This window comes from Rattus rattus, chromosome 8 (assembly GCF_011064425.1).
Source record: "Rattus rattus isolate New Zealand chromosome 8, Rrattus_CSIRO_v1, whole genome shotgun sequence".
NCBI classification, from domain to species: Eukaryota; Metazoa; Chordata; class Mammalia; order Rodentia; family Muridae; genus Rattus; species Rattus rattus.
Window position 1 is genome coordinate 4,182,261 of NC_046161.1, and position 20,787 is coordinate 4,203,047.

The 20,787-nt window shown below is 45.7% G+C and overlaps 1 protein-coding gene across 8 annotated transcripts in view; it reads right to left on the minus strand.

The window, feature by feature from the left end:
- The window catches only part of Yap1 (Yes1 associated transcriptional regulator), a 70,240-nt gene extending 53,211 nt beyond the window's left edge, over positions 1-17,029 (minus strand). For 2 of the 8 annotated variants that reach the window (XM_032909570.1, XM_032909566.1), the window contains exons 1-2: positions 16,466-17,029; positions 13,934-14,184 (exon numbers count right to left, since the gene is read on the minus strand). In XM_032909570.1, the coding sequence (XP_032765461.1) occupies positions 13,934-14,184; positions 16,466-16,741 (527 nt within the window). In that variant the 5' untranslated portion in view covers positions 16,742-17,029. The remainder of the gene's footprint in view (positions 1-13,933; positions 14,185-16,465) is intronic. The other 6 variants (XM_032909571.1, XM_032909567.1, XM_032909573.1 and 3 more) reach the window with 4 other exon arrangements.
- Positions 17,030-20,787: the final 3,758 nt, after the last annotated feature.

The following is a 20,787-nucleotide window of genomic DNA, read 5'->3' on the forward strand; positions in this document are numbered from 1 at the left end:
ACAGATCTGGGAACTGATTTTTTATTTATTTTTTTTTTGCATTGACTTTCACAGCATTTAGAGTTGGTAAAGCTCAACATTAACCTGTTAACTTTACAGAGGAAGCTAGTATTCTGGGGCTGGTGGATCAAACACCCTCTCACATCACTAAACATCCATCACGAGCTGGATGCCACACTATGTGCTGGAGACACAACTGAAGACGTTGTTTTTGGTTGCTGATATTCCTTTTTTGGGGGGGGGGATCCTTGCTCTTTAACATTTTTCTTATTTTTTTTTCTTTAAAGAATTAGATATTATTCCCACATGGAATATCTCTGTACATGTCACCATAGTTGGTATCTATGGTGGTTTGAATATGCTTGGCCCAGGGAGTGTCACTATTAGAAGTTGTAGCCTTGTTGAAGAAACATTGTCACTGTGGGGGTGGGTTCTAAGATCCTCCTCCTGGGGGGCTGGGGAGATGGCTCAGCGGTTAAGAGCACTACTGACTGCTCTTCCAGAGATCCTGAGTTCAATTCCCAGCCACCATATGGTGGCTCACGACCATCTGTAATGAGATCTGATGCCCTCTTCTGGTGTGTCTGAAAATTGCTACAATGTACTTATAATAAATAAATAAATAAATAAATAAATAAATAAATAAATAATTTTTAAAAAAGAAAAAAAACCCTCCTCTTAACCCTGTGGGAACCAGTCTTCTCTCCTTTCTGCCTCTGGATCAAAATGGAGAACTTTCTGCTCCTCCAGCTCCAGGACTGACTGGACACTGTCATGCTCCCACCTTGATAATGGACCGAACCTCTGACCCAGGCAGGATCTCTCTGTATAGCCCTGGCTAGCCTGAAACTCACTTTGTAGACCAGGCTAGCCTTAAACTCATAAGAGATCTACCTGCCTCTGTCACCAAGGGTGGGACTAAAGTTGTACACTGCCACCTCTGACAGATTTGTTTTTAGGGTAGCCCTATGTTCTAGAGCAAATCTAAGCTGGTGTAGCCTGAATGTGCACCTCATTAATTGTGACCTAATGCTTTAAACACTACTTACAGTTTAAGAAACAAAGCTTTAGTTAAATGGTCTTACATTTTCTTCTAACCTTATCTTTTGGTTGCTTGAGATTTGTCTCTACCAGCTGAAAGTTAAAATCGTAGATAGTGAGGAAACTAGAGTACAGATTGCTTTGTGCTGATCAGACCGTACATGTCACTATTCACATTATGGTAATGGATCTGCTGTTCAGACAGTACCACCCGATCAGAGGGCAGTCTGTGTGCAGAAGGTGCTGGGCATGGTGGCAAAGGCCTCTAATCTTGGCACTCAGGAGACAGAGATGGGTAAGTGCCTGAGTTTGAGGCTACCCTGGTTTATAGAGTAAGTTCTAGAACATCCAGAGCTGCACAGAGAAACCCTGTTTCAAAACAACAATAATAAAAGTATAATTTTGAAATATATAGTATGTTGTTTAGGGTTGTTTAATTGTCTAGACGTTAAAACTCTGCTGTTTATGTATTAAGAAATTAAAACACCATTTTGATTACTCTGAATATTTTCAAGCCTTTAAAAAGAAAAAGTTTGGGTTGGGGGCTGGAGAGATGGTTCAGTGGCTGGGAGCGCTGACTGCTCTTCCAGAGGTCCTGAGATCAAATCCCAGCAAACACATGATGGCTTGCTGGTGTGTATGAAGACAGTCACAGTGTGTGTGTGTGTGTGTGTGTGTGTGTATGTGTGTTATATAAAATAAACAAATCTTTAAAAAAAGAAAAGAAAGTTTGACTAAGTGAGGGAAAAGAATACATATGCATGTACTAGGAATGCTACAGTTTAAGTGGTCAGCTTTAACTTGTTTCTACTGTGGTCTCACAAAGAAAGACACAACAAGGGCAAAAAATCCTTTCAAACACTACTTTTCATAAATACCTCTGCCACAAAATTTTATTATGGAAATTTCAAGCATATTCTTTCAAGATTGGAAGAATGACAGGTCACAGACGCATTAGGGTCTAATTCTACCCACAGACATTGGATGAACCTGCTAAACCAATAAGCGTAACTCCTTTACTGCCAACAGTAACACTACATGGGCATCAACTTAAAACCAACATTCCATAACTTCATGGGATGGGGCTTCTACTATATTAATAGATTAGTTCGACTAATAGATGAATCAAGATTAACCTGATCCAGTCAGTGTCTGTGCTGAGAGCGCTAACTGGCTAAGCCTCTGGAGTGGGCTTGGCAGGTGTCACACTGTGAGGTGGGCCTGAGGCCAGGAGCAGTAAGCACCAGAACTAAGTCTCACCTGAGCCGGCTGACTCCAGCCCTTTAGATAAATGGACTTTTAGCATCAGGAGCAGAGCAAGGAAGGTGGTGTACGTCCACTTCCACATACTGGAAGGCGGCTCAGAGATACTGACTTTCAACAAGGATACGGCAACCTCGCTCCTTCAACAGTCCTCAGCAGAACTTGAAGGATTAACTCTTAAATAAGTAATACAGTATAAGACGAGTAAGTGGAGTTTTCACCACCAGGAAGTTCATAAGTCTGTAACTCTGGGATGTTCCCACCACTGAGGCAGGAAGACAAGAGGCAGGATAGAGCACCAATCGCTGGCGTCTCTCAAGATGGAGGTAGAACCACCCCCAACCACCTCTCCAGAGTGTTGAGCATTACAGATAATAGTTTTAGGAAAATCTTTTGGTTTTCCAGACAGGGTTTCTCTGTGTAACCCTAGTTGTTCTGGAGCTCACTTTGTAGGCCAAGCTGACCTCAAACTCAGAGAAATCCACCTGCCTCTGCCTCCTGAGTACTGAATTAAAAGCACGCACCACCACTGCCCAGTAAGAACAACTAGGTTCCTCTCGCTCATCAAATTCATAAAAGAAGTCCAAGCTCAAGATAGCTTAGTCAGCGAAGCGTTTGCCTTGCAGGAAATAGGACACAAGTCTGGATCCTCAGAACTCACATTATTCGGTGTGTGTGTGGTGGTACATGCCTGTAACCCAGGCATTGACGAGACGGAAGGAAGGCAGAGACAGGAGGGTCCTGATCCGCTTGAGCAGTTAAAAATGCTCTTGTAGCATGGTGTGTGTGTGTGTGTGTGTGTGTGTGTGTGTGTGTGTTCAGCTCCCAGGACTCATGCTGGGTGGCCTATTAACTCCAGTTCCAGGGAGGGAACTTACTTCCACCTTCTGGCCTCCAATGCTCCTGTATGCACACACTGAACATATACATAAACACGTATCTTTTTTCCATGCAGACTCACATATAATCACTTTCTAAAGCTAGGATCTTATAGAAAAAGAGCTCCACATCCTACAGATACAGACGGTTAGGAAAGAAGCACAAGGAAAGAAGCACACGCTGTGTCCCACTGCAGACACTACATTCCCTGCTTATCCCTGTAGGCAAGCGCTGCCTAAGCACACGAGCACTCCGCAACCTTATTCCTTAACAGCCTGAGTTTCTCAACAGCGCAACAGTTTAGCCCGCATAGTCCAACAGCAGGCTCACATTGCTGTGGAAATACCTAAATGGAGCCAGGCCTGGTGGTCCGAGTTTATAATCCCAGTCATGTGGGAGACTGAGAGCAAGTTCAAGGCTGGCTTGGGAAACTTAAATCATGTTTCAAAATGAAAATACAGCTAAGGACAGAGTTTGGTTGACTGCCAAACATCAGGAGTTCCCAGGTACAATCTTGGGAGAGAAATAATCACTGAATTCATGCAACAATGCAAAGAGCTAAGAGATATTTGTTAAGTCTCATAAAACTGATCAAAGTAAGTTAGAACCCTGGCATGGTGACACCGCAGCACGGTGACACAGGTCTGTAATTAATTCCAGATGAACCTTCAGAGGCTAAGGGGACAGGAGAGGAAAGACTGACAACCCAAGGTCAGCCTGGAACCACATAACAAGACTATTTTAAATGACCACAGAAAGCAGGTGTGGTGGTACACACCTGTAATCCTGACACACAAAGTAGGCAGAGGCTGCTCCAATGCTCCAATTCAAGACAGCTTTGTCTACTGAGCAAGCTTACACCATCTCAACACACACACACACACACACACACACACACACACACACGGGGAGTGGGGGAGATGGGTGGGCGGGGAAAGAAGGTACTAGAAGGATAGCTTAGAGGTTAAGAGCATTTGTTGGTCTTACAGAGAACTAACTGGAGTTCTGTTCCCAGTACCCACACAGCAACTCACAACCACTAGTTTCAGGGGATCTGAAGCCCTCTTATGATTTATGTGGATACCAAGCATACATGCTACCGTAGATAACATTTTTAAAATGAAAGAAAAACAACCATGTTTATATGATTGAATTTGTGCTGGTTTATAGTGAATGACTGGCCTAACTGATAGCTGCCATTTAAGAAATAAACTGCCGGGCTGGAGAGATGGGTCAGTGGTTAAGAGCACTGACTGCTCTTCCAGAGGTCCTGAGTTCAATTCCCAGCAACCAAATGGTGGCTCACAACCACCTGTAATGAGATCTGGTGCCCTCTTCTGGTCTGCAGGTATACATGCATGCAGAATGCTGTGTGTATATATATAATACATCTTGAAAAAAGAAAAAAAGAGGAAAGGAAAGAAAGAAACTGCCCCAGGAGTAGAGAACATTGAGACAGGAGGCAGGAGGATCTTGGGTTTCAAAACAGCCTGGGCAGTACAATGAAGCTCTGCCTCAAAACTGAAACAAAGAGGGTTGGGGTATAGTTCAGTAGAATACTTGCCTAACACATCCAGCCCCAGGTCCCAGCACTGAGGTTAACAGGAAGATCAGAAGATAATGCTTAGGCTACACAGGGAGGTCACAGCCAGCCTGAGATACACAATAAGAATGGGAGGAGGGGCTAAGAACTTACAAAATTACTTTTTAAAGCCAGCTGGTAACCCTTGCCTGTAATCCTAGAACCTGGGAAATGGAGGCAGGAAGACAATCAGGAGTTCAAAGCTAGACTCAACTACATGATGAGTTCAAGACCAGTCTTGGGAAAAAGAATACATGAAGCAGAGATTCCAGTCACCCGTGTTGTCTGGTTGTGAACTGTCCACAAGCTCTCATGTTTGCACACTGCTGCCCAGGTAGCAGCTAATGCTTAGGGAGGCTGAGCTTGGAACCTTATCTGGGAGAGTTAAGGCTGGCAGGCTCTGGCTCTCTGCTTACTGGTTAGCTGAGAGGTGAGTCAGTCATCTCATGCTGTCCCTGCCAGGAAAGCAGCCATACCTTCCCACTGTCCACCTGTGAACTGAATGAATCCTCCTTCCCCTTCAGGTCCTGTGTCAATGAGGAGAAAAGCTACACTGCTGTTCCACAGTGCTTTCAGAAAGGTGTGTTAGCATCAAACCCCACAACTTTGGAGAATAAGGACAACAATTACACCACAGGTATCAACCATGACGACCACTGATAGACTCCAAATTAACGAACAAATCGAGGAGGTACGTTTGCCTTTAGAGGGCTTGAAGCTAAGTAAGCCCACAGTGAGAAACACCAAAGGTGCTACATATGGTAGAGGTAGCATGGCCGAGTGTAGAGAGTAGTATTCATCAAGCCCTTACCATGGCCTGTGGCATAGAGAGCACAGGATTATGAAACGAGCAGACCATGGAGCACATATGAGTGCAAAGAAAAGCATTTAAGGATTCAGGAAGAGCCTGACATCTCCTCAGCTTGAGGCAGCAGTGGGAAGATGGCGGTCAGCCTGGGCACTAGGTAGTGAACAGACCAGTCTGAGATCAACCTGGTCTTGAAAAACCAAGAGATATGCAGGAAGAAACTATTACCACATCAAAATGAGCAAACTAAGAAATGCGGTGCAGTGGGTTTTCTGTGGTAAAAAGCCACTGTGATCTGAAGCAAAGGGGGTTACCGTACTGATAGCTATGCTCTTATGCCTGTATGCTGAGTACACACAGCGCTTTTTGAGTGGAACCTGGCACTCCTCCATCCCTGATCCACACATCCCACCCCCAAGCCCCGGTCCTTTTAAAAAAAAGTATTAAACTTGTGTGTTGCGTCTCTCTTGTGACACATGCCTGTGGAACTCACAGAACAACTGTAAGAGTTAATTCTCTTCTACCATATGCTTGGCAATTAGGTGCCTTTCCAGGTAAACTGGCTGTGTGGCCCACAAGCTCTCAACTCAAGTATGTCAGTACTAACTCAAGAGTAAAGCACACACAGGAACCCCAGAGCAAGCACAGTGGTTTGCCTGCTTTCTTTCCCGCCCGCCCATGGGGTTTAATAACTAGTCCAACAGGGAAGCCAATGCCCCACTCCAGCAGGTCCGAGTGGTATACAGCACCCAATATCATCGTCTGGAGCCCATCCAAGCTGCAGGACTTCGGAAACACAACTGATATCGGTCTGAGCATGTGCAGAAGAAAACAGAGCACCTACACTTGACAGCTTTCACCTCTTTTGTGGGGAATTTCCCTTTCATCTTGAAAACAAAGCGGTGGATGACACCTATCATCTGGGGAGGCAGAGGTGGACAGATCTCTGAGTTTGAGGCCAGCCTGGTCTAGAGAGCAAGTTCCAGGATAGCCAGGGCTACAAAGAGAAACTCTGTCAAAAAACCGACCACAAAACCCAGAGCAGCACACTTGGAGGAGCGCCTGTTACTGCTCATCATTCCGAGCACACCCTGGGGATGTCTCCTTAGAGTGCAGGACAGTAACGTTTCACTGACCCCACACTCCCACGATCATACCCATCAACACTTCATCCTCACAGCTGTTCATCTCTCCCAGAACATCTGACAACTGCCACGGTTCTGGTGTCATTCATCCCCTGGATGGCATTCTCTCAGAGGGAACAAATGGAGATGAGACCCAAGTTGACAAGGGTAAACTTGCGATTCCTGGACTCCTAAGATGCTCTTCAAAATGCTTCTATGACCATGGCTAATACAAGGGGGTGGGTCACTAATGGTCCATTAAGACTGAGCATAAGCTACTTCGTCGAGTTAGCCATTAAAAAGCACTTGGTGGGTGTGTGGGAATAAGAACTTGGTTGATTAAACAGTGCTTTTTCAAGCACAAGGACCTGAGTGTGATCCTCAGAGCCCACAGAGGAGAAAAAGTAGGTACCCAAAGGTGGGGAAGTTTAGACGGGTGGGTAGGTTCCTCCGGCTCTCTGGCCAGCCAGTCTAACCCACTCAGAACAAAAAGGTGAACAGTACCCTAAGAATGACTCCTCTGGTCTCTGAACACATGTGCACCCAAAAAAGGAACCATGTCCACTGGAGAAAGTACTAACTAAACACGCAGCAGTGCCTTTCCTACCGTCACCTACTCCATGGAAGAACTCAGGTAAACACAAGAAATGAACCCAAGGAGAGCCCCCTGGTATCAAGACACCTCGTATCCACGTACACTCGAGTGTACACTTAGGATTTGGAGGGCACCTGTCACCTCTGTGTCCTCACAGCTGTTACCCAGCAGAGGGCTAAACAAGCATGAAGGCTGAGACAGGAAAATCAAAGATCCTGACAAAGGGCAGGAATAGGGGAGGACTCCTCTGGGATCCAGGAGACATTTTCCAGACTGAAGGAGAAGAGTGTTACACTGCAAAACCACGAGGGCCTCTCTCACACTGAGGTGTCCAACCATCTATTTTTTTACAAGGAGTTTTAATAAGCACAGACCTGGGCTTTTCATGAAAGACAACAAAAACTAGAGTTCCTGAGGGTTGAGGAAAAGTAGCTTTAACTTACCAGTAAAACTAGAAACTAGCGTAAAATAGAATTATAGCCCTCAAAATCCTACAACCCAAATTGCTGATTAAGAATTAAGAGTCTCAGTCACTGCCTATGAGTCTATGTAGTTTTCCTGGCAGATCTCTGAACAGTGAGCAAGAGAACCAAACCAAGGGAGGGCATTAGAGTCCAACTAAGTGAGCAGTGTCCGGCAGTGACAGCCCACAGCCAGCCCCAAGGACTCTAAAGCCATAAGCTGAAGTAATCCAGATTGGGAACACAACGAACTCTTGGTAAGAGTTCAGGGGGTGGGGGAGGAACAATTCTAAAGAAAATGTAAAAGTTGTTCAGAAAAAAAAAAAAAATCACAGTAATCATTATACATATCTGCTATAGAAAACCCCAAATAAATAGTCCTAACAATGTAAACAACAACAACAACAACAAAAAACCCATAAATATCCAGCAGTTATTCTGGGAGGGCAAAGGAAGGGGATAAGGAAAACTAAACAGAAGAACGGCATATTTTACGAAGTTTATAAGGGTGTGCTGGCAATGATCCTGTCAGTGATGTGGCCACCTCTCAACTCTCAATGGAAAAGGCCAGGTATGGGAGCTGCACCTGCAATTCTAGAGCTGGCAAGGGTCGAGAGAGGAGCCCCGGGGCTCCAGGTCCGTGAAACACAGAGCTGCCTGAGGATGCTGAGACACAGGGATGCACACACCACACCCCGTCAGCCCTAGGTTTATAAACGGGGGCCGGGGGGGGGACCCTAAAAGGCTCACAAGTGTTCACCGTTTGAGAATGAAAGCCAAAGGAGGGCTGTTGCTTTTTCAGCTGACAGAAAAGGACTGAGGTCCTTTCTAAATTCACCTAGAACTCTCTTCAAATTAAATTCCAAGCTATTGGTTTATAAATAAAAATATGGGAAGCAAGTATCTTCAAAGTGCTCTCATCAGCAGGTCAGGTGTGTCCTCACCACTCCTTCACTCTTCTGATTCCTCCCAATAAACACGCATCACCTCTAACAGCACTACACTCTGGATTTGCCACAAGGCCTGCCTATCTAGGTTCCCATGTGGTAAAAGAAGTTAACCAATTCCTGAACACTCTGACCTGCATATACACCATGACAAGAATATGCATACGTATGTATGTGTATGTGCACATGCGTGTGTGCGTACACACACACACACACACACACACACACACACACACACGCGCACACACACACGCCTGTCGAATCAGTTCCATGAAGGAGGAATGTGGGGGCAGTGTCATAATGACTATAATGTTTTTTCTTTACAAAAGGCTTCTTGCCTGCCCCTTTGACAGCTGCCTGAGCTATCCTCTTCAAAGGCAACTCCATATGCCAGTCACCACGGGAGTCTGGAGAGGTGGAGTCGTCAAGACAACACTCCACAAATGCACTCAGCTGGGCTCGGTGACACACTGGTCATCAGCGACAGAGGATTAGCAAGAGTTCAAGGTCATCATGGGATGCTTAGAGGGTAAAGGGGCTACCCTGGGGTACTCACTAGATCTCACCTCACACAAGCACCTCTTTTCAAATAAATATACTGGATCCCACAACTTAGGGCCTAAAACACAGAAAACTTCGAGGTAAGCTCTACCGCAGTGCCTTGAGGCAGAAGACCACATGGTACTGCAGAACTATTAAGGGCCTAATTTACATTCTTTCTCTAACTACAATGAAAAATATTTCTTTGCATTACTAAAAGATGCTGATTTCAGGGTGTCAGAAAGGTTTTGTTTTACATTGTTTAAAAGTATCGATTACCGATAGTGTGGTGGTCTATACCTTCAATCCCAGTGCTTGGGAGGCAGAGGCTGAGGCACAGGGATGAGTTTGAAGCCATCTTGGTCTCCAGAATGAATTCCAGGACAACCAGAGCTACATAGTGAGACTGTCTTACACACACAGAATAACAAAAGAAAGTGTCAACTACTGAAACACCACTCATGAAGCAGTACAGTTTGTGTTAAGCAAAAATCTGAGAAAATAACCTTTAAAATGATGGAATGAGATACTTTAGTTAATAATATTTACATGTTTCTTAAAAAAGCCATTCAAAATCACTACCCATTTAATTTATCCTGTCATGTATATATTTATATATTTTTGAGCCAGGGTCTCCATGCAGCCTAGCCCCAAACTCAGGCAACGTTCTGCTGGGTGCACTACCATAGTTCCTATCTTTTTTTCACGTTGACCATTACTCTGCTTTCATGAGAAATGAGAGACAGTGAGAGACGCCTCAAATGAGGGCACATGTGGAGATCAGACAACCTTGGGGAGATGTCTCTCCTCCTACCATAGGATCTTAGGATGAAACCAGGTCATTAGTTTCCTAAACCATCTCACTGACTCTATCTGTGCCTCCCCCCACATCCCACCAGGGTGGCCTGAAAGGGCAAGCTGAGGGCCTTTATGCTTGCTGTAGCAGAAAGAACTTACACTCCCATCCTCTAAAGTACTCTGCAACTTTCAACAAAACACAGCCCTAAGAAAAACACTATTCAGAGAATGACAAATAATCACGCATACATCTTTTTAAAATTATTAGAACATTATTAAAACAATGTATACCTACAAACACTAAATCACTCGATCACACCTGGCACATCCAATTCTGACGCCTACACGGTACACAGTTTACAATAAGTTCTTTGTACTTGGCAATGGTTACAAGGTATCAGATTCAATAAAATAAACTGAAAAGTAGAAGTACCCTTTGTAACTAAAGATATTATAATTCAGGAAGTTACTCAGCAGCTTATAAAGAAACAGGAAGTTGTTGACCAACTACTGGAAGAACTATTTCCTGCAGGAAAACCGGCAGAAGTGCTGAGCTGTAAAGAGAATTTATTCCTTTAAAATAAAACTCAAAGTACTGTGGTCAACTTAGCTTCAAACAGTAAGTCAGTAAGTTCAGTGGTAAAGATGTAACAGCCACAAAGACCACGCCTTTCTTAGGCCCAATATAGTGTCCAGAATCTGGGTTACTGTCCAGAATAAAGGTGCTAGCACCATATAGATCCACCCTATCATTTGCCAATATAAAGTCAAAGTCTCTAGATCTCACTGACCTAGGGCGGGCTTTAACACCAATCAAGGCAACTGGATGGATGGCCTTGAAACTGGAAGATGGGCCAGCTGACTTCCAAGCTATTCGTCTGCAGTCACAAGGCAACAATTCTCCCACATCTCTCAAGTTACATCATCTTGCCAGCTTGGACCATTTGGGGTTAGAGCTCTTCCTGTCAAGTATAAATCTCAAGAAATGACATACTTTGTAGCATAAAAGTTTGTTCCAGGGGTTGGGGATTTAGCCCAGTGGTGGAGCGCTTGCCTAGGAAGCGCAAGGCCCCGGGTTCGGTCCCCAGCTCCGGGGGAAAAAAAAAAAAAAAAAAAAAAAAAAGTTAGTTCAATAAGTACTAACAAGATAAATGAAAGGGTTAGTTTTCATGGCTGGAATGAGCTGAAGTTCAGAAGCTAGTTTAGATCTCTCTCTTGCAGCTGGCTGGGCAGGAGTATCCTTTTGAAAATGTTATTACAGATATTGTTTATGCATCTCTGCGAGCAACGAGCCTGAATATGGAATGTCTGAGGGCAGTACGCAGGAGTCAGTCCCTTCCATCACGTGGACCTCACAAGAACCTCAAACAAAAGCAAAGTATCGACTATGAAGAGAACAATTCTAAAAAACCTCAGTCAGGGAAGATGTTAATTCACATCCATTTGGAACACCAGTGAAACCAACCGGGAGAGGGAAAGTTCTGCTTCACATCTCTTCTCTAAACTGCATATTGATCATGAAGTAGTTTACTCCTCAGAAACTACCAAAGACTAGACTCCATCTCTCCATCTAGTTCCAGGCCTCTACATGATCTTTATCGGATCCAGTGACTCAGCTCACCTGCTGTACGGTCGGTAGCCCCTCAGGCCACCGCTGCCTACTTCAGCGAATAGTGTGAAAAGGTCCTGCAGAACCAGAGGCCCATTTATCACAGAAGCAGCTCTGACTTCCACTAGCAACCTCAGAAACATGTTTCCTCACTTCCTGCTAGTGTTTGCTTCCTAAGGAAAGCTCTCCCGAACCCCCTTGGAAAGAGGTGAGGATGCTGAGTGGGGAGATGGAGGCAGTATCTATAAAACCCCACCCATGAAGCAATTACATTTTGTGGAAAGAATCATTCAAAGTTTTTAAAAGCAAGAACCTACAATGTGGTTTTAGTTCAGCTCCAAAAAAATGACTGCTGACTCAAATAATGAAAATGCAGATGTCACCAAACAAGCAATTTCAAGAAAACACAAAAGAGTAAAAACAGCATAAATGTTTCTCTTTAACCGTCTGCTCAGCCCCAGCCACAACTGAAGGCCTGCAGGCTTTTAAGCTGTTTAAAATCTCCCCAGGTCAGCACGGGACACAGCAGGGAGGGTTCAGCAAGCCTAAGCCTTTCTTTCCTCCCTAACAACCTGGCCTGTTTCCCCTCCCTTCTCCTTCAGCACAGGGCTCTCTCTCTCACAGCCAGCCCCTCTTCCAAGTCATTTACTTTGGACGGCTGCTTAAAGGAGGAAAGATCTGGCCCTTGTGGATGAGTTTGCCAGGCTCCTGTGTACTTTCCAGTCTCAGGCCCTTTATTGTTCTCCTTGAAACCCGACCCTTTGAAATGAGTACCAGGACACCAAAAACTGTTTTTTTTTTCTTTCTTAAAAAAAAAAATTAATAAAAGACAAAGTTATAGGGGGTGAGGGTGGCAACAAAACAATAACAAAAAATGGGTGATGGGGTCCCTTTCCAAGATCCAGATCAACTCTCCTCCAGTGGTGTCGTCCTGAAGTATCTATCCTTAAAGTAGTAAGCGACGTGGGACACCTCATACAAGCCTTTCAGCCCAGCACTTGGGAGGCAGAGGCAGGGTGATCTGAGTTGGAGACTAGCCTGGTCTACAGAGCAAGTTCCAGCACAGCCAGGGCTACACAGAGAAACCCTGCCTGGAAAACCACAACAAACACAAAGTAGCAACCAACCCACCCAGGCAACCAACAGAGCGGTGGGGGAACTCTTGTTACTGGTGTCCTCCAATCCAAGAAAACCTGCTACATTTCCTGCCAATTGTCAGAAGAATCTGAATCAAAATGAGTATTGTTCTTCCCTTCAATATCTCAACCCAGTTACCAATTCAAGGAACAATACAACAATCTGAAGTCTGTAACAATCAGTCTAAGATACTTTGTATACTTAATTCAAATAAGCTCTAGAAAATTAATTTTACTTCCAAAGCCAAAATTAGAGGGGATAAAATTTCATTTTGTCCTTTTCAGATGAATGTAATTTTGCCATTTTGTTGAAGACAAAAAGACTGGGGAGGGAGGAGGACAGTGGTCTGCTCACATTTTCCCAGAGCAGATACTGTTTTTGAAAACAAAGAGTGTCAGGACCCGATTGGAGGCCAAACCTCACGACTAATGTTTTCTTCACATTTTGAGGGGAATCTGTTAAATGACATGGAAATACTTCTAAAGTATTTGCTGTTTCACAATTTAAGTATTGTAAAGTCATCTCTTCCCCAAGTCCTATATTTCCTTCTCTACCAACCATTTATTCTGAAAGACCGCACAAGGTCCTGGCTTGAAGACCACCCCTCCCTGCCCCCCAACACAGGCAGAGAAAAATAGGCACACAGACATGAGGTGGGGCTCAAGAGATAATAAAACTTATCTATGCCAGGTTTGGTATTTAAAATTTTATATTTTTTCATGTTTTTTTTCTGTTTTGTGCCAGACTAATTAACAAATTTGATACAAACTCAAAATGAAATTATTTCATTTTGCCAAAAGTTTGCAAACAGTCTCTGAACCAAGAATGAATCAGGCTTTCAAGATATGACCAATCCTAAAGGGTGTGTGTGTGTGTGTGTGTGTGTGTGTGTGTGTGTGTGTGTGTGTGTGTGTGTAGAGCGAGAAAGAGAGAGAGGGAGGGAAGGAGGGAGGGGGAGAGGGAAGTAGGGGGGAGAACAAGCATGCTGGGGGTGCAGCTCAATGGTAAAATATGCTGGTTTACCATTTATAGGCTGAGTTCCATTTTTTGCAACAGCAAAGTAATAAATAATTGAATCATGTATTGAAAAAGATAATAAAACGAATAGTCATTCCGACATTGCCACCTCCCAGCAACATCCTCACTTACTTTAAGAAGTATCTCTGACCAGAAGAGGTCTTGGCCATCTCCCAGCCTGCTGGCAGTGGTACATCATCAGGGATCTCAAAGGAAGACTGTCTGAGATGTTGAGCGGCAGGGGTGGCAGCCGGGCCAGAGACAACACCACTGGCCGTGAGTGTCCCAGGAGAGACGGCCCCCAGCTGCAGGGAGGCTGGAGACGAGTGAGCTCGAACGTGCTGGGGAGTCAGGGCTCCAGCAGTGCCCGCATCGGTACTGGCCTATGAGGAACAGCAAAGGAAAGTCAGCACAATGTAAATGTTACTTCACTGACGAACAGTCCATGTGAATTAATGTCTGCCCCCTAGACAGTGTGAAAACAAGGACTAGGCTAATAAGGTGACTTAGCAGCAGAGAACAATGCTTACCCCATACAACCCAAAATAAATAAATCAGTAATTTTTCTAAGCAGTGTGGTTGCTTTTCCAGGTTCTAGAACAAAACCTGGAGATGACTGTGCACTTTTTCTTTGTTTTAAATATCTAATGTCCCCCCATCTGTCACTTTGACTGTGAACAAATGTGATCAATAAATCAACCATTATAAATTATACGTTTAATGAATTCAGAGGCTCAGAACTGCACCAATGCTAAAAGCTCCCCAATGAAGAGAACAGGCTAATCTTTTTTGTGCCTAGAAAATAAAGACTTTATCAATTCAATTTTAATTTGCGGATTCACACACAAATAACAGGGGGAGGGAGAAAGGAAAAATCTGCAAAGACCCCAATGATTCGAATTTGGGGGTCTAGCCAGATCAATGTTAGACAGGTATCAGGAATGAACTTGTCTGTAAAGTAGTTTTTCCAAGCCAGAGGGGATATAAGAATTCTCAGGCAGGAGCCTATAGATGATTATTTACAAACTCAGATACATACTATTCATAATCTAATCCTTTTATTGGAACTAGGATTATCAAAACATTTGTTTTTCTAAATTAATTTTGATAAGAAGACTGAAGGGCCTCAGCAGTCATTTAAAGCCCCCTAGCAAAAACCCCTGTTTTTGAGTTTCTAGATAAGATTAAATTTTAGGAAATCATTAGCACATAGAAAAGGTGAATTTCTCTGAAAACGATAGAGAGAAGGCAAAAGTACCCACGAATGACCCAGTGGAAGTAGGTACTGTATACTTTCCCGGGTACATTCCTTCTGACTTCTAAGTGCTACAAAATGGAGCGTTCAGTCTGGATAGTCCTTCAAAGTTTCCCCGACCGTTTCTCAATTGCATGCCAACATACATTTAGTTCAGTGAGTACAGAATACCACTTGGGGGAGGGAGCAATGAATAGTATCTAGGTCTACTGTTGTTACAAATTAAGAGTTTATTTAGACTAGCAGCTAAATAACTTTTCCTTCCTCCGTAAGTAGACTTTTTCTAGGGCGGTTAATCGAGATTTTCGTGGCTCCAACAACCCCGTTCTACAGCAGGCCTGCCCAGGAGGAGGGCTGGAGTGGGGGCGGAAACTCTTCTTTCCACTCAAGTTACAGCCCGAGTGGGCTAACAACATGGCAGTGTTTGGAAAACCAATTAAGTTTTGGGCAAAGATCCTATACTGGTTTAGCCTAAAGCAAGTTCTTTAAAAATTAAGTAATTAAAAAGAGAAAGCGGGGAGGGGGGTCGGAAGGGGGAAAAAGACACTGAAGAAAAATCTACCAGGACCTATCGGAATGTTAATACTTTGAAACGGTTTCACTTCTGTGTTGGATCCAGTTGGGAAAATAAGCAGGCGTCGTGGATGTGGATAAGCAGCCATGTTAACATCCGCAGTCAGTTAAAGAGCAATGGCGAGCCTGGAATTAGTCATTGCTTCCCAAACATTACCTTTAATCACAGTTGAGCCAGGCAGAACTCGGCCTATGAGTCAACCTGCAACGCGCTATCAAAGGCCGGCGCAGAAACCTCTGCACCGTGAGCGCGCCGAGCTCCTGCGCAACGCACAGACGTGGCTCATTTAAAAGCTTTCGGGCCGAACAGTAAATAATAGGTTACGATTGGGAAAGGGACACGTGAGCCCACCGAGTGTGAAAGGATCCCGCCCGCGCGAGTTCCAGGGTACCGCAGAGGCGAGCGGAGGACGAGGGAGCTCGGCCAACTCTCGGGATCGCCGGGGCAGGGGAGACCGAACCCTGCACCCGGACCGCGCCTGGGCCTCGAGAGCAGAAAAGCTTTCGGGAGAGGGAGGGGGAGGGGACGAGAAGGAACCAGAAACTCAATGGACCGGTTCAACCCCCACCCCTCACCGACACGGGAAAACAAGAGGGTAGTTAGCGCGGCTCCACGGGACACTCCAGTGGAGCGGGAAGGGGAGACCGTGTACCCCAGGCCTGGGGTCCTGCACGGGACGCCGGGCCCCCTCCCCCCACCTCCCCTCCCCCATGGTCGGAGCGAAGGTGCGGAGCGGAGGCGCGCGCATTGTGCTGCCCCCGCGGCCGCCAACTCCGCGAAAACAACCCCCAGCCCCGCACCCCCACGCGGCCCCGGGCCCCCGCGGTGTCCTTACCTGTCGCGAGTGGGACTTGGGCTCAGGCGGCTTGAAGAAGGAGTCGGGCAGCTTGCGAAGCCTCATGGGCACGGTCTGTGGCACGTTGGCCGTCTTGGGGTTCATGACGGCGTTGAAAAGCGCTTCCAGGTCGGTCTCCGAGTCCCCGCGGACGTGCACGACCTGGTGGCCCGCCGGGGGTGCGGGCGGGGCCGCGGGGGTCCCGGCCGGAGACACCGACGGCGGCGCGGGGCCTTGCGGGGCCGGCTGGGGCGGCGGCTGTTGCGCGGGCTCCATGGCTGCGGCCTCGTTCGACGCTCGGGGCGCTGCGCTCAGGTTCGGGGGGCTGCGTCGCGCGCCCGCATCGCCCTGCACTCCTTGCCCGAGGCCCCCTCCCCTCCCCTTCGTGAGCTCCTTCCTTCCTCCCTTTCTTTGCCCCGGGCCGCGGCGGCGTCCCAACTGAGACAGAAACTTCGGCTCTAGACGCCCAAACTAAAAAGTTGCGAGGAGCGCCCGCCCGCGCGCCTCGCGGGCTCCGCCTCCTCGTCGCTCTTCCTTCCTCTGCGCGCCCGCCCGCACCGAATCCGCGGGCCCGGGGAAACTTTCCCTGCGCGTCGTTACATTCCTGCAGACTCCCTGCCGCACGTGACCCGGAGGCGACCGCGCTGCGTGCGCACCCACCGGCCGGCCCGGAGCGGCGCGTCTGCGGGCGCAGACCCTGCCCGACCGGCGCGCAACGCCAAGGCCGCCAGAAATCCCGACAGCCCGCTGGGCAGGCTGGATGCAAAGGCGACGCTGTTCGCCTGCACTGATTTTAGTCCGGTCCGCGTTTTAACATTGATTCCATTTACCACAAAGTTGGAAGAAGAAACAACAAAACACTTGAGGGCGGGTGTAAATGATTACACAGTGAAGCTTGGAGACCAGGAGTTGACTCAGAGGACCTAACAAAAAGAAGCATAGTATTACTTTTTAAAAAAGTTTTGTTTTAAGCAGGTTTAGCCCTGTAGCCAAGGATATCCTCCAACTCCGGACAATCTTCGTGCCACAACTTCCCGAGTACTAGGATTCCCAAGTGAGGGCCTCTGCTAGCCCGGTTTTTGTAAATTCGTTCTCTTTCCTTTTCTATTCTTTCTTTTCTTTTTTCTTTTCCTTTTCTTTCTCTTTCTTCCTTTCTTCTTTCTAATTATATTGATTGAGTGAGCACACTTGCACAGGTGAAGGTCAGAGGGCAATTTTTGGGATCTGTTTTCTTCCTGGCTGTAGGTCCCAGAAACCGAACTCAGGTACCTGAGCCATCTCACTTGGAGCACTGACTGTCTTTCAACTCACTACATAACTGAGGCTGGCTTTAAATTTCCGCTCCCCCTACCTCAGCCTATAAAGGGATAGGATTACAAATGTGGGCAGTCTTGCTCAGCAAACCATTTTTTTAAGTGAAAAATCATGCCAATTTTTTAACATCAAGACTTGATATTTCACTGGGAACATCAACTCCAAACAAAAGTCACTGTTGAACTTGAAGGAGCATGTTGGTTTTCCTTCTTGTGCTTGGTACAAGGTTAGACAATGTGAAGAGAACAGGACACGAACCTCAATGGAGAGCACCTTAACCCGGTTCTCTGTGTGTCAGTCTTCTATCAGAAGCCTATTTGGAATCAAAAATGATAAAAATCTGTGTTTTTTAAGCTAATTATTGATATTGGGTGTTTTGCCTGACTATATATGTCTTTGCCTAGGTCTCACAGCGGCCAAAAGAGGGTGTTAGATTCTGTGGAATTGGAGTACAACTGGTTGTGAGAAGCTATGTAGTTGCAGGGATTCGAACCTGGATCCTCTTAGGAACCAGTACTTTTCAGTGACTGGCCATCTCTTCAGTCCCTTGTTGAAGTCATGAGGTACAAAACAAAAAATAGTTTTATTGAGATATAACTCACATAACTATAGTTTTCCACTTAAGCAGTTTGGTGCTTTTTGAGTATATTTCCAGAGTTGTGCAACACTGATTTTAAACACACAAATTTCTTCTCCAGAAATCTGGTTTCTTGTATTAATGATTTTGTCTGCAGTGTGAGTGAAACAGGTATAAATAGGATTAAGCAAAGAAAGGACCCTTGAGCAAAAAGATAATCTCTTTCTCTAGTCCAGACATGCCCGGAAGAATTCTAAGCAGCAGTCTTTTGCTTGTGTGGTAGAGCGGAGTGATCTAGCTTCAGACAAGTAAGGTTTGAATCAACTATTCCGTAGCCTGTTTCCTGTCCTAGAGAGGAAGAAGGGTAAATGTCCCCTAGGACTGACCCCACAATTAGTTCACACCCCACCAAGTGCCAAGGCATTTAACCACAGTCTTGTAGGCTCTGGAACTTCTGAGTTTAGAGTTCAGGACCTCATTCCCCACACAGGAGCTGTGTGATAGTGAACAAACTACTTCCTGCTTTTTTTTTTTTTCTTCTATTTTTCGGAGCTGGGGACCGAACCCAGGGCCTTGCATTTGCTAGGCAAGCGCTCTACCACTGAGCTAAATCCCCAACCTACTTCCTGCTTTTTAATTTTGTAATTACATCCACCTCATGTCTCTTATGTTGTTGAGACATTAAATGAGTCAATGGATATAAAGTACTTGGCCCAGTTTGTGGCACAAGGCGAGGTCTTAGTAGTAGTCAGCCATTGTCATTGCCCTGTGTTTACAGATTACTTCATTGGTAGTGGCCAAGCCTGTTGGGTCACAGCTCTTTTTGAATCCTGACAGCACTCCCTCCTTCTCAAAGCCAAAAGTTAATCCACAAACAAAACCTTTGGGCAAAATATCTGCAGTAAAAGTTGGAGTGGCAGACAGTGCTGGTGCATGCCTTTAATACGTGCACTCAGGAGACAGAGGCAGGCAGATCTCTGTGTAGGCGTGTGGGGTTGGGGTGAACTCAAGCCAGACTTGGTGATGCATTCCTTTAATCCAGGACTAGAGAGGCAGAGGCGGGTGATCTCTTGAGATCAGGTCGATCTACTCGACGAGGTGAATATCAAGCCAGCTGGGCTAGCTACACAGACTCTGTTTTTTTTTTTTTTAAAGGTTGAACTGAAATTATACCTAAAGATGGTAGGCAGGTAAGCGAATTGCCAAACTTGTAGGCTGGGGTGAGCTACATAGGATGCCGTCTCAGGCAGGCACGGTGGCACGGCGGGAAGCAGAGGGTCAAAAGCTTAAGGCCAGTTATTGACACCGTAAGTTTAAAAGCAACTAGGGCTATTCCTGTCTCGTAATAGCAAAACGTACACCTGAAAGGAAACTTTTAGAAGAAAAGTGACTAAGCAAGGGTTGCAATGGAAGCTGTCCTTTAACTACAGCTTTACTACCATGGACACTGGAATTAATGCGCTTGTGTGCTTTGGTGAATAAAGTTTCACCAGCCTTTATTTTTTTTTTTTCTTCTTTTTTCTTTTTTTCGGAGCTGGGGACCGAACCCAGGGCCTTGCGCTTTCTAGGCAAGCGCTCTACCACTGAGCTAAATCCCCAACCCCTTCACCAGCCTTTAAAGAACACACTTGCTGTGATAACTGGATCAACACTGTGTCCCTTACCATTTGTCTTAGTTAGGCTTTCTTTGCTGTAAAGGGACACCATAACCAAAGCAACTCGTCGTATAAAGGACAACATTTAATTGGGGCTGCCTTACAGGTTCAGTCCATTACCATGGCAGGAAGCAAGGCAGCATCCAGGGAGGCATGATGTAGGAGGAGCTGAAAGTTTTACATCTTTATCCAAAGGAAGCCAGGAGCAGACATAGGCTGATAGGAGGAGGGTCTAAGGCCCACCTCCACAGTGACACACTTCCTCCAACAAGGTCACACCTACCTCATAGTGCCAAGCATATTCAAACTACTACACCATTGTTTCTCACACTTCAGTCAGAAATGAGTAAGAGATGAGGACAAATGGGTATTCAGTCTTTTGTCTTCTTGCTTGACCACCCCTTTTTGAGTAGTTATGTTCCCTTGAGGCTGAAAGGTACCTTATCTTTGTATGTGGCTTCCTGAGATAAGATGGTCTTGAACTCACAATCTTCCTGCCTCAGCCTACTGTTTACTGCTTAGAGTATGCACCACCATGCCCCACTTGGGAGGCATCTTCACAATAGACCCTGCACTGGGGGCTGGAGGCATGATGCAGGGGTTAAAAGCATTGGATATCCTTCCAGGGGCCCAGCATATATCTACATAGCAGCTCACAACTCCTGTAACTTCAGTTCCAAGAGAACTAACACCATCTTCAGTCACTAGGTAGGCACATGGTACACAGATATAGACTCAGGCAAAACATTCAGACACATAAAAGAAATAATAGAACA